The following is a 14941-nucleotide window of genomic DNA, read 5'->3' on the forward strand; positions in this document are numbered from 1 at the left end:
GGTCACCCCATGCCAGTGACCCTGAAGGTCACAGTGCCCCTCAGCTTCTATGCCTCTGGCTCTTTCTAGGGGTCAGTGGGGGGTCTTTGTGGAGTCTCCCAATCAGCTGTCCACAGTTGTGTCAAGCTGGTGACACGCTCTGTTCAGGCGGGTCCTGACCTTTAGCCTTTACCGTATGGAGGAGGCCAGCCAGGCTGAGCGAGCCGGAGGCTTTGCAGTGGTCACTGGGTTCCCTCGCACTCAGGATGCCATCGACTGCACACATGTGGCCATCAAGGCGCCAGCGGGTGAGCCCGGTGCCTTTGTCAACAGGAAGGGATCCCACTCCATGAACGTGCAGATAGTGTGTGACCACAGGATGCAGATTCTGCAAGTCAGTGTAAGGTACCCTGGCAGCTCCCATGACTTGTACATCCTGAGACACTCCCAGGTGCCGAGGCTCTTCAGTGCTCCAGCCCGACTGGATGGATGGCTGCTGGGTGACAAGGGCTATCCATTGGAAGAGGTGGCTCATGATGCCTCTCTGCCATTCAGGAACAGAGGCAGGGAAGTGCTACAGGACAAGTCACACCTCCACAAGGGCAGTGATAGAGAGGATCATAAATCTTCTCAAGATACACTTCCGATGCCTGGACCATTCAGGGGGAGCACTACAATACCTCCTGGAGCGGGTGTCACTGATAGTGGTTGCATGCTGCACTCTCCACAATCTGGCACTGGCAAGGGGGAACCCACTGGAGGAAGGGGATCTCGAAGTAGCTGCACAGGCCACAGAGGATGAATCTAGTAGTGAGTCCGAAGATAAGCACGGAGAGGAGAACGCTGAGGCATGGAGCCAGACCTCAGTAACCTCCAGGGAGGCATGGACACCAGGGTAGTCTTGATCCAACACTCCTTCAGCCAGGCTACCAAAGATCAGCTTCAAACGCATACGAGGGCTTCCTCCTCCATCCCGGATGTATGAAAAGACCCTTTCATTTGAACACAGAACACTCAGTGCCTGTGCAATAAAGTTCAGAGCCACCTACGTCCAGCATTACATACTGGCATACCCCACACCAATCAAATAAAAAGGTGAAGCATACTCAGGCCATGATGACAAAAACACAATTTATCTCATTCAGACAGTTCAATAATATTTACATAAATGTTTCTGGTCTTCAACCCCAGACCAGTATACATAAAGTAAACATAAATGAACATAAAATCACCTGTGACCTGCCCCTCTTGTACTCATGGTGCCTTTAATTAATGCTTGTGAGTGCTACGTTTTGGTGCTACCCCCTCACTGACACTGGCATTGGAGACAGGCTCCTGACTCTGCTGTTTTGTTGGCCTCGATGACCTTGGTGGTCGTCCTCTGGCCAGTGGAGCCTGTGCTGGCCCTGCCTGGGAGGGAGCGGCCAGTGCCATGGTTGGCATCTCCCTGGTCCCCACAGCCTCATCAGATGCCACGGTCACTGGCAGAGGGGCGGAGGAGCTGCTGCCATCATCTGGAGTGCTCTGAGCGGAGCCCACAGAGATGGGGGTGAGGGTGGGAGCGGGGGTGGGGGCGGGAGCGGGGGTGGGTGTGGGAGCAGGGGTGGGGGTGGGGGTGGGAGTGGGGGTGGGAGCAGGGGTGGGGGCGGGAGCAGGCGTGGGGCAGGAGCAGGCGTGGGGCAGGAGCAGGCGTGGGGCGGGAGCAGGCGTGGGGCGGGGGTGGGGGTAGGGCGGGGGCGGGGGTGGGGGTGGGGGGTGGGGGGTGTGGGCGGGGGTGTGGGTGGGGGGTGGGGGCTGTAAAGTGCAGCGAGCTGTTCAAAAGCCCATTGACTTTGGAGGGACCGGAAAACCGGACCGGCGGGAGAGGCTGGAAAATCGTGGCCCGCAGAGCTTTTGCGCGGGAAGTTTGTGACCTGAGCCGACTCTATACAATATAATTTTACAGGTGTAACAAGCGTTAACAGGTAAGAGGTGAGGTGAGTGTGAGAGTTGGTAAATGGAGGAACAACCTAGTGTTTGTAGACTAGAGCTGGCCCAGGCTTAGGCTATTGGGATGTAAGTAGGGCCCAAGCCCAGGCCCACCAGTTATACAGGAGCTATAATCACATCCGAAAACTGAGGCAATTGGCCCCAAGTGTTTCAGATAAAGGATACTTGACCTGTAATGTCAGTGAGCTAACCCAGAGGCCCAGGCTTGAGGCCATGGGTTCAAATCCCAACACTGCAGCTGGTGGAATTTAACTTCAGTTAATAAAATCTGGAATATGAAGCTAGTCTCAGTAATGGCAGCGATGAAACTATCATTGATTGTTGTAAACAATCTGGTTTCACTAATGTCCTTTCGGGAAGGGAATCTGCCATCCTTACCTGGTCTCTGGCCTACATGGGGCTCTACAATGTGGTTGGCTGATCTTAACTGCCCTCAGAAATGGCCTAGCAAGCCACTCAGTTCAAAGGCAATTAGGGTCGGGCAACAAACAACAGCTGGCCCTAGTGACGCCTACGTCCCATGTAGGAATAAATTTTCAAAAAGGGCTGGTCGTGGGAGAGGGGAAAATGCTGGGGAACTAAAGGGGGAAGAAGCAGCTGGGTATGTTGGAGCGATTAGAATTAGAAATATGCAGGGGGCCAGAATTGGAGGAGCGCAGGGACCTTGGCAGAGCCCTTGTAGGGGCTGGAGAAGGTTACAGGGATAGGGATGAGGTGATGGGGGCCCAGGCGTTGGCTGATGAGGAGACAATGGTCAGCAAACACAGGGGCACAGGAACAGCACTTGAGCAAGTTAGAACACTGGGTGGGGGCGGAGTTTTGGATATGTTCGAGTTTGGAACATGGGAGGCTGACCAGGAAAGGATAAAGTGTCTGATTTCTTTTATCCAACTCTTCAGTTTTGAATAATAGTGTACTCGTCCCAGCTAAATTTGTAATTGTACAGGGACAACTGCCATCATCATCTGTCCCTTATTAACCCAGGCAACAGCTGACTAACCTCGTGAGGCTGACAATACTTTGCAATCAATTACTATTCATGCTTGGACTGCCTGAGAGTTCTCTGGAACTGTCTTCTCCTGAAATGGCCAGATGCTCTTCTGATGATTTGAGATTTTCTGTCTGAGTGAGTTTTAGAGACTTCTGAAATGCTGGCACTCATCAAGAAATATTCCAAAGGGCATTGGTGAGCAAAGATGTCAGCTGCTGTGGTAACAAAACCCAACAGTAGGAGTCACTATGACACGATGTAGAAGTCTGTAACAATGCAGGGATTGTAACCATACAGGGATTGTAACAATTCAGGGATAGTAATCATGGGGATTGTAACAATGCGGGGATTGTAACCATAGGGATTATAACAATTCAGGGATTGTAACAATGCAGGGATTGTAACCATACAGGCATTGTAACAATGCAGGGATTGTAATCATGGGGATTGTAACAATGCGGGGATTGTAACCATAGGGATTTTAACAATGCAGGAATTATAACCATGGGGATTGTAACCATACAGGGATTGTAACAATGCAGGGATTGTAACCATACAGGGATTGTAACAATGCAGCGATTGTAACAATGCAGGGATTGTAACCATACAGGGATTGTAACAATGCAGGGGTTGTAACCATACAGGGATTGTAACAATGCAGGGATTGTAACCATGGGGATTGTAACAATACGGGGATTGTAACCATAGGGATTGTAACAATGCAGGGATTGTAACCATACAGGTATTGTATAAATGCAGGGATTGTAACCATACAGGGATTGTAACAATGCAGGGATTGTAACCATAGGGATTGTAACAATGCGGGGGTTGTAACCATAGGGATTGTAACAATGCAGGGATTGTAACAATGCAGGGATTGTAACCATAGGGATTGTAACAATGCGGGGATTGTAACAATGCGGGGATTATAATCATACAGGGATTGTAACAATGTGGGGATTGTAACAATGCAGGGATTGTAACCATAGGGATTGTAACAATGCAGGGATTGTAACAATGCAGAGATTGTAACCATAGGGATTGTAACAATGCGGGGATTGTAACAGGACAGGAGTTATAAGATTTCAGGAGCTCTGTGAATTTCTAACATTCCAGGGCAAGAGACTCAGAAGTTCAGCTCAGGGTCAAAGGGCCATTCATGTTACAATCTCTGGTTCAGCCTCAGGCGGTGACCAGAGAGAGGGATGGAGTCAATGACCAGAGAGAGGGATGGAGTCAATGACCAGAGAGAGGGATGGAGTCAATGACCAGAGAGAGGGATGGAGTCAATGACCAGAGAGAGGGATGGAGTCAATGACCAGAGAGAGGGATGGAGTCAGTGACCAGAGAGAGGGGTGGAGTCAATGACCAGAGAGAGGGATGGAGTCAGTGACCAGAGAGAGGGATGGAGTCAATGACCAGAGAGAGGGATGGAGTCAGTGACCAGAGAGAGGGATGGAGTCAGTGACCAGAGAGAGGGATGGAGTCAGTGACCAGAGAGAGGGATGGAGTCAGTGACCAGAGAGGGATGGAGTCAATGACCAGAGAGAGGGATGGAGTCAGTGACCAGAGAGAGGGATGGAGTCAGTGACCAGAGAGGGATGGAGTCAGTGACCAGAGAGAGGGATGGAGTCAGTGACCAGAGAGAGGGATACAGTCAGTGACCAGAGAGAGGGATAGAGTCAGTGACCAGAGAGAGGGATGGAGTCAGAAGTCAGAGAGAGGGATGGAGTTAGAAGTCAGGGATTGAAGACAATGACTTTGGTCTTCCCAATATTTAATTGGAGGGAATTTCTGCAATACTTCATGTTGGACAAGGTATCTGTCTGTCTGTCTGTCTATCTATCTATCTATGTGTCTGTCTGTCTCTGTCTGTCTGTCTGTCTGTCTGTCTGTCTGTCTGTCTGTCTGTCTGTCTATCTATCTATCTATCTATATATCTCTCTGTCTGTCTATCTGTCTATAGTGGTATTGTCACTGGTCTGGACTGGAAATCCCGAGACCCAGGGTAATTCTGTGGAGACCCGGGTTGAAATTCCACTATGGCAGATGGTAAGATATGAATGAAAATCTGGAATTAAAAAGTCTGGTGATGATCATGAAACAATTGTCAATTGTTGTAAAAACCCATCTGGTTCACTAACGTCCTTTAGGGAAGGAAATCTGCCGTCCTTACCCGGTCTGGCCTACATGTGACTCCAGACCCACAGCAATGTGGTTGATTCTTAATTACCCTCTGAAAAAGGGCAACCAGGGATGGGTAATAAATGCTGGCCTAGCCAGCGATGCCCACGTCCCATGAACGAATTTTAAAAATCTGTCTGCCTGCCTCTCTGTCAGCCGATTTACCTCCCAAACCCCAGAGCTGACAGCCTGAGTATTCAGGCTGAGTCACAGTGTGAAGAGTGTGAACAGTGTGAACAGTGTGTGCCATACTGCGGGAGGACAGCCAGTCCCCTGGCTGTACGCTGGCTCTTACTGACATGACACTGAGGTATCAGGTCTCAACACTGGGCCACTCGTGTATGGTGCAGGTAGTTGTTGCCAGTCTGGTGATCTACCTACTTTTATAGGTAATCCTGGTGATGGTGTCCCTGTTCAGCATTCGGTTTAAGAATGGATTCGCAGTGTCAGACACCTGAAATAAAAAAAGAAACGAAGTGGTTGGGATTTGACAGTGAGTAGTTTTCTCCCTCAGTGGCTGCCTCCTCGTGAGACATGTTCTCTAATTCTCGACACAGGAACAGCAGCAACGCAAGATCAAACAGACCCTGCCCGTCAAGTTTACCTTCTATCGCCCTGAGAGTCAGGTTATACAACGAGAATGGAGTTACTGATGAATCACGTTCTATCAATGGGTCTGAAGCGGGCTCAGGGGGAGCGACAGAGCACAGAAAGAGGCCAGGCCCGCCTGTGCTGGAGGTGTGGAAAATGCCCAGCGATGGGCAGCGCCGAGGACCAACAGTCCAACGTCCCCTGTACCTCCCGAGCCCGCTGCGCTCAGCACACGCCAGCTCTCCGCTTACCCACAGCCTGTGGCGGGGTTTTCCTCTCCCGCCCATAACCACAGACGCGGTGGGAACTGAAAATTTGTGGGAGGCAGCCAACAGCCCACTGAATTTCGGCGGGACAGGAAATTCCCGGCCGTGGAGGGGACTGGAAAATCCTGGCCTGTGTCTCTGAATGCTCCCGACAGTAAAGTGTGACAGGGCGTGTTAGCTCCATTACTCACTTTTATAAATATGGAAACCACCACCAGGCCATTTGGGCTCTTTGAAGCTTCTGTAATGTTTGTGTAGAGCTCGTGATTGTAGTGTATTAACTGAACCTGGAAGAAGAAGCACAGACAACAGATTAATATTTTCAGATCTTTCGAGTGTTACTCAAATTTGTCAGCAATATCCACTGAGTTATATTTTCCCAATTTTCTGTCCTCACCCCCTCTCAGTGTGTTGCTGGGGGTTGACGGGGGAGATCCTGGGCGCCCTCTGTGTGAGTGGGAGCCTGGACTGTGAGCATCACAACACTGTCGGACAGAGTGTCTGATCCTGATCTCATCCAGTAATCATGCAGCAACCATCACACCCACCACCTTAAACATTCGCTCCCTCTACCACAGACGCACAGTAGCAGCAGTGTGTGTACCATCTACAAGATACACTGCAGGAATTCACCAAGGCTGCTTAGACAGCACCTTCCAAACCCATGACCGCTACCATCTAGAAGGACAAGGGCAGCAGATAGATGGGGACATCACCACCTGGAAGTTCCCCTCCAAGTCACCCACCATTCTGACTTGGAAATATATCGCCCGTTCCTTCACTGTCGCTGGGTCAAAATCCTGGAACTCCCTCCCTATCAGCACTGTGGGTGTACCTACACCACATGGGCTGCAGCGGTTCAAGAAGGCAGCTCACCACCACTAGGGATGGGCAATAAATGCTGGCCTAGCCAGTGAATGAATGAATTAATAGAAAGCACACTCCTTAAGAGGAATCACTGAGAGCTGTCAGGAAGAGCTCAGTCTGATTTATTTTTGTTTTCCTAGGCCAGGAGGCTCATTTCAGTGTCAGCCAAGCTAAAACAAACTACTGCACAGGGAACCAAACTTGTAGCTTCACTGGTCTGTATTCCACACTGTAGCTTTACTGGTCTGTAGTCCACACTGTAGCTTCACTGTTCTGTATTCCACACTGTCGGCAAGGAACCAGCCAGTCAAACTCTGTATCACTGGAGAACCATCTTAAGAACCATCTATCATGATCTTCCAAATTGAATCATGGAATCTTGCAGATCAAAATGAGGCCATTCAGCCCATCATGCCTGTGCTAGCTCTTTGAAAGAGCTATCCGATTAGCCCTGTAAATCTTCAAGTTAGCATTCCTGCTGTCAATGCCTTTTGCTTTGCATGTTCAGCTGTAGTCCCAACAATAATCCCAAAATACCATGATTACCATGTACAGTTATGGTCTCCTTACATAAGGACATAATTACATTAGAACCAATTCAGAGAAGGTTCCCTTGATGATCCCTGAGATGATGGAGTTATTTTATGAGGAAAGGTTGGGTCTATACCCATTGGAGTTTAGAAGAATGAGAGATGACCTTATTGAAACATAAAAGATCCTGAGGTGTCTGGACAGGGTGGATGTTGAGAGGATGTTTCCCCTTGTGGGGAAGTCTAGAATAGGGGACACAGTTTAAAAATTAGGGGCCTCCCATTTAAGAATGAAATGAGGAATACTTGTGTCTCTCAGAGGGTTGTTAGTCTGTGGAATTCTCTTCCCCAGAGAGTAGTGCAGGCAGGGTTATTGAATACATGAGTCACAAAAAGTTAGTGTGCAGGTACAGCAAGTAATTAAGAAGGCTAATGGAATGCTATCCTGTATTACGAGAGGGATTGGACATAAAAGTAAGGATGTTATGCTTCAGTTATATGGGGCATTGGTGAGACTACTGTGTGCAGTTTGGTCTTCTTATTTAAGGAAGGATGTAAATGTATTGTTCAAAGGAGGTTTACTAGATTGATACCTGGAATGAGTGGGTTGTCTTATGAGGAAAGGTGAGACAGACTGGGCTTGTTTCCACTGGAGTTTAGAAGAGTGAGGGGTGATTTGATTGAAGTACAGAAGATCCTGAATGGCCTTGACAAGGTGGATGTAGAAAGGATGTTTCCTCCTGTGGGTGAGTCCAGGACTAGGGGGCACTGTTTTAAAATTAGGGGTCACCCTTTTAGGACAGAGATGAGGAGAAATTTTTTCTCTCCGAGGGTTGTGCGACTTTGGAACTCTCTGCTTCAGAAGGTGGTGGAGGCGGGGTCACTGAATATTTTTAAGGCAGAGCTAGACAGATTCTTGTTAGGCAAGGGAATCAAAGGTTATTGGGATGGGATTAGATGGGACTGTGGAAATTGAAATGCAAGAAGATCAGCCATGATCTTACTGAATAGCAGAGCAGGCTAGAGGGGCTGAATGGTCTACTCACGTTCCTAGTTCTTATGTTCAAAGCTGAGTTAGGTAGATTTTTGATCATCAGGGAGTCAAGGGTTACAGGGGCGGTGTGGGGGTGGGGGTGGGGGGGGCGGGGGACAGACAGGAAAGTGGAGTTCAGACCACAACCAGATCAGCCATGATCTGAATGATGGAGCAGGCCCGAGGGGCCGAATGGCCTACTCCTCCTTCTAATTCTTGTGTGTATGCCAACTCCTGTTCAATGTGCATTTCCTATTGAGCTTTACAGAGGAAAATGAAACTCGAGAGTATAAGGCAATCAACAACTCAAAAGCCAAAGGTCTTTCAACAATCATTATATTTTTATATATAAACATTGCTACTGTTTCCCAGTAGTTCCCTGTTATTCTTCCCACTAACATGTTATCCCAATGGGAATCTGGATGACCTTTTAGAAGTAAGACTCTAGCAGCTTCATTTTTTTTTAAAACTAACAAAACCACAAAAAGGCAGCTCAGAGATGTCAGAACCCAGGCAATGAAAAGCCTCTTCAGAGTTTTGACAGTGAGCTGTGAGGCGGCAGACATTCAGAAAGTCCATTGTTAGATTTTTTTGTAAAGGTCTCCTAAAACATTAATGAGTCTCTTTGCTAAAGAGCGTTGAACGGTGGTTGCCTCATTAGTCACCGTTATTATGAAGGCCTGAACTTTTTTAACTTGGAGGAGATGAATGAACACAGGTCCAACTGACATTTTTCAACACTGTCAGAAGGTTTCATCTCTGCTACTTGTTACTGGCATTTTCAGTTGAAGAAAACATTACCCCCGTGAAGAGGCGGTTTCCGTGTGCGAGTGGCTGAAGGAGTTGGGGGGGAGGGTCGTTGATGGAAAGAAACGAAAGATTCAGGACATTTCTAAATGCTAGTGGTGAATGTGATCCTTAAACAAGACCATGAGAAACAAGACAAATGGAGTCTCTTAACCCAGAAACTGATTTTCACCACATAACTGTTGGTGAAGGTGGTCGGTTGCCTAATCTCACTCTGCCCATCGAGAAAGGGTCCTGCGTTTGCCCCAGCACAGCGCTCCAGGGGGGCACCTTTACCCCCAACCCATCCCGGATCAATCCCAATGGGAGTCACAGTTAACATCCTATCCATCATCATTGCATCCAATCGCATCCAGTGGGATTGGATTGGCCATTCAAGTTAAAATGTCACTGGGTGAAAACAGATGGGGTGTAAATCAGGGGGTGTAAATTGGAGGGAGGGGTAAATTGGGGGGTGGTGTAAATTGGGGGTTAAATATGGGGGTGTAAATCAGGGGGGGTGTAAATCGGGGGTAAATCAGGGGGTTAAATCTGGAGAGAGTGCAGAAGGGGTTTACAAGAATGGTTCCAGGGATGAGAAACTTCAGTTACGGAGATAGATTGGAGAGGTTCTCCTTGGAGAGGTGAAGGCTAAGAGGAGATTTGATAGAGATGTTCAAAATTATGAGGGGGCTGGACAGAGTAGACAGGGAGAAACTGTTCCTGCCCGTAAAAGGGTCAAGAACGAGAGGGCACAGATTTAATGTGATTTGCAAAAGAAGCAAATGTGACGTGAGAAAAAACTTATTCTCATAATGAGTGGTTCGGGTTTGGAATGCACTGCCTGGGAGTGTGGTGGAGGCAGGTTCAATCGAGGCATTCAAGAGGGCATTAGATGATTATTTAAAAAGAGGCAACGTGCAGGGGTACAGGGAAAATCAGATTTAAATCAGGTTGGGGATAAATTTAGGGTATAAATTGGACAGTGTTTCACTCCCATCACCTTCCTATGGGGTTGGTGAAGTTCGGTTTACCCCCATACGTTTGATCATTCTGTGTCAGGAAGAACTCTCTGCCGTCCAGCTTTACTTTTTGCTATCCTGTGCCTTCTCCCTTTCCCTGCTCCGAGTCAAGGAGCTCCTGCATTAAAGAGGTGAAGGATTGCACATCACTGCCGCGAAACTCAGATTCCTTCCAATCGGATTTTAATGACAGTGTTAAAGAAACAGGAACATCATATCAAGCTGGCTGAGGTGGAATTACTGAGCCTGACAGAACAAGGTAACTAAATAAATGTGCGCAGTTGACATGTTAAGAGCTGTGAGCACTCCTGTTTAACAACTGTGTGTTCACTGCTGCTCATTCAGCTCCTTTGCACCTGTCACACTCGGTAACTTCTCGCCACCACTTCCAATGGCATTTCCGGCAATGCTCAGTGTCCGTGGAAAGATCCTTTCTAGAACCAGTAACCCTCGCTGCGCTGTCAGATTCCTGGCCTTCAACTTTCTCAAACCCCCCTCTCGTCAGGCTCAACAGCAACTTGCATTTCCATAGCGCCGTTCATGGCCTCAGGACGTCCAAAAGCGCTTTACAGCCAATGAAGTACTTTTTGAAGTGTGGTCACTGTTGTAATGTAGGAAACAGGGCGCCCAGTTTGTGCACAGCAAGATCCCACAAGCAGCAATGTGATAATGACCAGGTAATCTGTTTTGGCGATGTTGGTTGAGGGATAAGTATTGGCCTCAGGACACCAGGGAGAATTCCCCTGCTCTTCTCCCACAGATCGCCTTAGGAACTTTCCTGTTCAGCTGAGAGGGCAGACAGGGCCCTAATTTAATGTCTCTTGTGAATGCGGTGCCTCAGACAGTGCAGCATCCCCTCAGTGTTGCACTGACAGTGCCAGCTTTGATTATTGGGTTCAATTCGCCACAGATCGAGGTCCTCAAGCCTGTGACCTCCTGACTCAGCGGTGGGGGTGATACCCCCTGAGCTGATAGTGACAGGGGACCGAACCCTTGGCCTTTCTGATGTACGTTGGCTTGGCATCTCAAACGAGTGATCCAATTACCCACTAGAAATGAAGAGCCCACGATGCCTGTTTGAGGGGTTCTTAAATATTTTTAAGAGCTCGGGAGGCAGTAACCCTAAATCTGGCTGCAGCCAGTCAACATCAAGAAGGAAACAGTAACTCTGCCAACTGTCTGAACCCTGACAATCCACTGAATCATTAACATAATTAATACATTTATTCAGAGGCAACCCCTTCATTTCAATCACTGGTATAACCATTAGACAAGGAATGGTTACTGCATAATCAGAACAACTTGCTCAGTCATTTAAACTTGCTGACATGCCTAGCATGTCAAAAGCAACGTGAAGAAATATGGGAACTGGTATGAACTAATATTAATAATGTACAATGAGCTATTATCCAATTTTGCTGGGTTAATTAATCCATACATTTACTTGTCACCATCTCCTACAGGGAGAATGGAGTTCGTTCATATATTGATTCTATAAATTACAACTGGTCCAAACCAGGAGAACTGCTTAGAGAGCATCTCAAAAATCTTCATTCTACCACAATGCATTTATATAGCATCTTTAAGGTAGGAAAACACCCCGAGGAGGCAAAACTAAATTAAAACCGAGGTATTTGGAGATACCTGGCAGCCTCCCTTGATTATCTCATTGGTGTCAGATCCCATTTAATAACATCTCTGTGATGCGTCTTGGGACATTTTGCGACATCTAAAGTTGCTTATTAAATACACGGTGTTGTTTCTGAGATATGAGGTCAGGTCGCTTTTAAGGAGCATCTTAAAGGAGGACAGAGAGGTAGAGAGGTGGGCCTGGATTTTCTGTGCTTGCTGGCGTTGGGTGTGTTCTGTGGCGGGAGTGGACAATATGGCGAGAAGGCCAAAAATCGGTTTCACGATATTGTGAAATCAGTTTGCGATCGTGCGCTCCACCTGCGTTCCCCGCCATCAACCATCGGGAACCTCGTCCTAATACATCAGCATGTCATTATTAGGGCAACCCGCCAGACTCATCCTCCCCCCAACCCTGGATCCTCAGTCCACATCAGCGGGAAAACACGCCGATGTGTTTCACAACAGCGTGTATAAGGCGTGCACCTGGCGGGCTGCTCGGGACTTCAAGGTTTGTTTGCCCACCTTGCTTCGGGCAGCACCCGCAGTCATCAGCGCCAAGCACAAGCTAATCTGTGTAAGTGGCCTCAAGGTGATGAGGGCTGAGGGGGCAGGCTCCAGAGGAGATGAGGCCAGATGGAGGTGTGAGGGTGTGTGTGAGAGAGTGAGTGGTGATGTCCCTTGAGCTGGGAGTGAGTGAGATGCCAGTGAATGTGTGATGTCCTTGTGAGTGTGTGAGTTTCGAGTGATGAGATGGTTGCTTTACCCTGGCAGTACGGATGAGATCATTCATCCTCTTTCTGTACTGGATGGCCGACCTCTTCTGTGCAGCATTGGCACTGACCACCTCTGCCATCGCCTACCAAGCTGGAGTGGTGAGACTGCTGTTCCTCCTGTGGCCAGTGCAGGGGTAGTGGACATCACAGCGGGTCTCCACGGTGTCGAGGGCTGCTGTCCTCTTGCCTCTCGGGGCCATGTTTTCTTTGCTGCAGTCCTGGCCTGGAAGCACTGAGTGTGGCTGTACTTTAAACATGGTGCCCGGTGAGATGAAGCGGTGAGGTGATGGCGGGCGGGTGAATAAGATCTGGCCCGCGATGGAATCAGCGTGTTTCTTGGGAACGTGTAATTAACGTGGCGGGTTTGGGACGATACGGCGTGAGAAGCTGCCATTGCGGCCAGCGGGTAAAACGTCGCTTTTCCCGCCCGCTACCGCACTTGGTGCAAACCTGGGACGATTCCACCCAATGGAGAGATTTAGGGAGGGAATTCCAGAGCTGAGGGCGTGGCTGCTGATGGTGGAGTGAAGGATATGGGGATGCGCAAGAGGCCAGAGCTGGAATAACGCAGAGATCTCGGAGAGTTTAAAGCTGGAGGAGGTTACAGAGAATAGGGGGTTGTTGGGGGGGGTGGGGTGAGTGGTGCCAAGTCTACTAGCAGCTCAAAAAGCCTCACCACCACCTTCCCAGGCCAATTAGAGATGGGCAATAAATGCCCAGCCAGCAATGCCCATATCAATAGCAGAATGAATTGTAAAAGAAGAGCAAACTATATCAGAGTGTTCAGGGTCATCCCTAACGGCAGAGGGGATTTTGAATTCACTCACAGACCTGGGAGGGGGACACGTATCAGGGTTTAGAAAATCCAAAAAAAACAATGCTTTATAAACAGAGGAAATCAAGTCTCTGGAGCGGGACTTGAACCCACAACCTTCGGATTTGGAGCTGGGAGGGTGACTGTCTGAGCATGGCCTTCATGCACACAATGCTCTCACATGTCACTCGTGTGATATTGGATCCTCTGGAGGAGCAGGTGCTCTGCGCCCTTCCCCAGTTTAAGGGTCACCGAATCTCTCAGCAGCACCACTACTGCCGGTGGATTTTGGTCTGTTATCACCCATGGCTTCTTCAGTTTTCTTAGCATTGATGTGGTAATAGTTTTAGCTGCTGAAGACTGGGCGTAACAGAATACTCAGAATCACGTGGGATCTCCCATGGCATTGCTGATGTGAGTCGGGGATTCAATGCTTTCGAACAACAGGGCCCTGACGCACTGTAATGGAGAACACCTGCCCCAGGCTCTGAGGATGTTGCCTGTAGTTCAGTGAGGTGCTCACTTGCCTCTCAGTCAAAAGATTCATGGAACCAGGGTCCAACTCCAGGCATTGGAGCATTAAATCAAGGCCTACGCTCCCAGTGGAGTACTGAGGGAGTGCTGCACTGTCGGAGGGCCAGTACTGAGGGAGTGCTGCACTGTCAGAGGGTCAGTACTGAGGGAGTGCTGCACTGTCGGAGGGCCAGTACTGAGGGAGTGCTGCACTGTCAGAGGGTCAGTACTGAGGGAGTGCTGCACTGTCAGAGGGTCAGTACTGAGGGAGTCCTGCAGTGTCAGAGGGGCAGTACTGAGGGAGTGCTGCACTGTCGGAGGGTCAGTACTGAGGGAGTGCTGCACTGTCAGAGGGTCAGTACTGAGGGAGCGCTGCACTGTCAGAGGGTCAGTACTGAGGGAGTGCTGCACTGTCAGAGGGTCAGTACTGAGGGAGTCCTGCACTGTCAGAGGGGCAGTACTGAGGGAGTGCTGCACTGTCAGACGGTCAGTACTGAGGGAGTGCCACACTGTCAGAGGGTCAGTACTGAGGGAGTGCTGCACTGTCAGAGGGTCAGTACTGAGGGAGTGCTGCACTGTCGGACGGTCAGTACTGAGGGAGTGCTGCACTGTCAGAGGGTCAGTACTGAGGGAGTGCTGCACTGTCGGAGGGTCAGTACTGAGGGAGTGCTGCACTGTCAGAGGGTCAGTACTGAGGGAGTGCCGCACTGTCAGAGGGTCAGTACTGAGGGAGCGCTGCGCTGTCAGAGGGTCAGTACTGAGGGAGGGCTGCACATTGGGGGTGCTGCATTTCAGATTGGATGTTAAACTGAGGCCCTGTCTACCCTCTCAGTTTGAGATAAAAGATCCCATGGCCACTGTTTCAAAGTAGAAAGAGGAGCTCTCCCCGCTGTCCTGGCCAATATTTAACCCTCAACCAACATCACCAAAAACACATTGCTCATTTATCACATCATTGTTTGTGGGATCTC

At 49.1% G+C, this 14941-nt stretch overlaps 1 protein-coding gene across 3 annotated transcripts in view; it reads right to left on the reverse strand.

Moving 5' to 3' along the window:
• The window catches only part of LOC144699585 (carbonic anhydrase-related protein 10), a 265727-nt gene that overhangs the window by 24554 nt on the left and 226232 nt on the right, over positions 1-14941 (reverse strand). For all 3 annotated transcript variants that reach the window (XM_078570623.1, XM_078570624.1, XM_078570622.1), the window contains 2 exons: positions 6192-6287; positions 5525-5597 (listed from right to left, as the gene is read on the reverse strand). In XM_078570623.1, coding sequence (XP_078426749.1) covers positions 5525-5597; positions 6192-6287 — 169 coding nt within the window. The remainder of the gene's footprint in view (positions 1-5524; positions 5598-6191; positions 6288-14941) is intronic.

The sequence above is a fragment of the Cetorhinus maximus genome, chromosome 24 (assembly GCF_964194155.1).
Source record: "Cetorhinus maximus chromosome 24, sCetMax3.hap1.1, whole genome shotgun sequence".
NCBI lineage: Eukaryota > Metazoa > Chordata > Chondrichthyes > Lamniformes > Cetorhinidae > Cetorhinus > Cetorhinus maximus.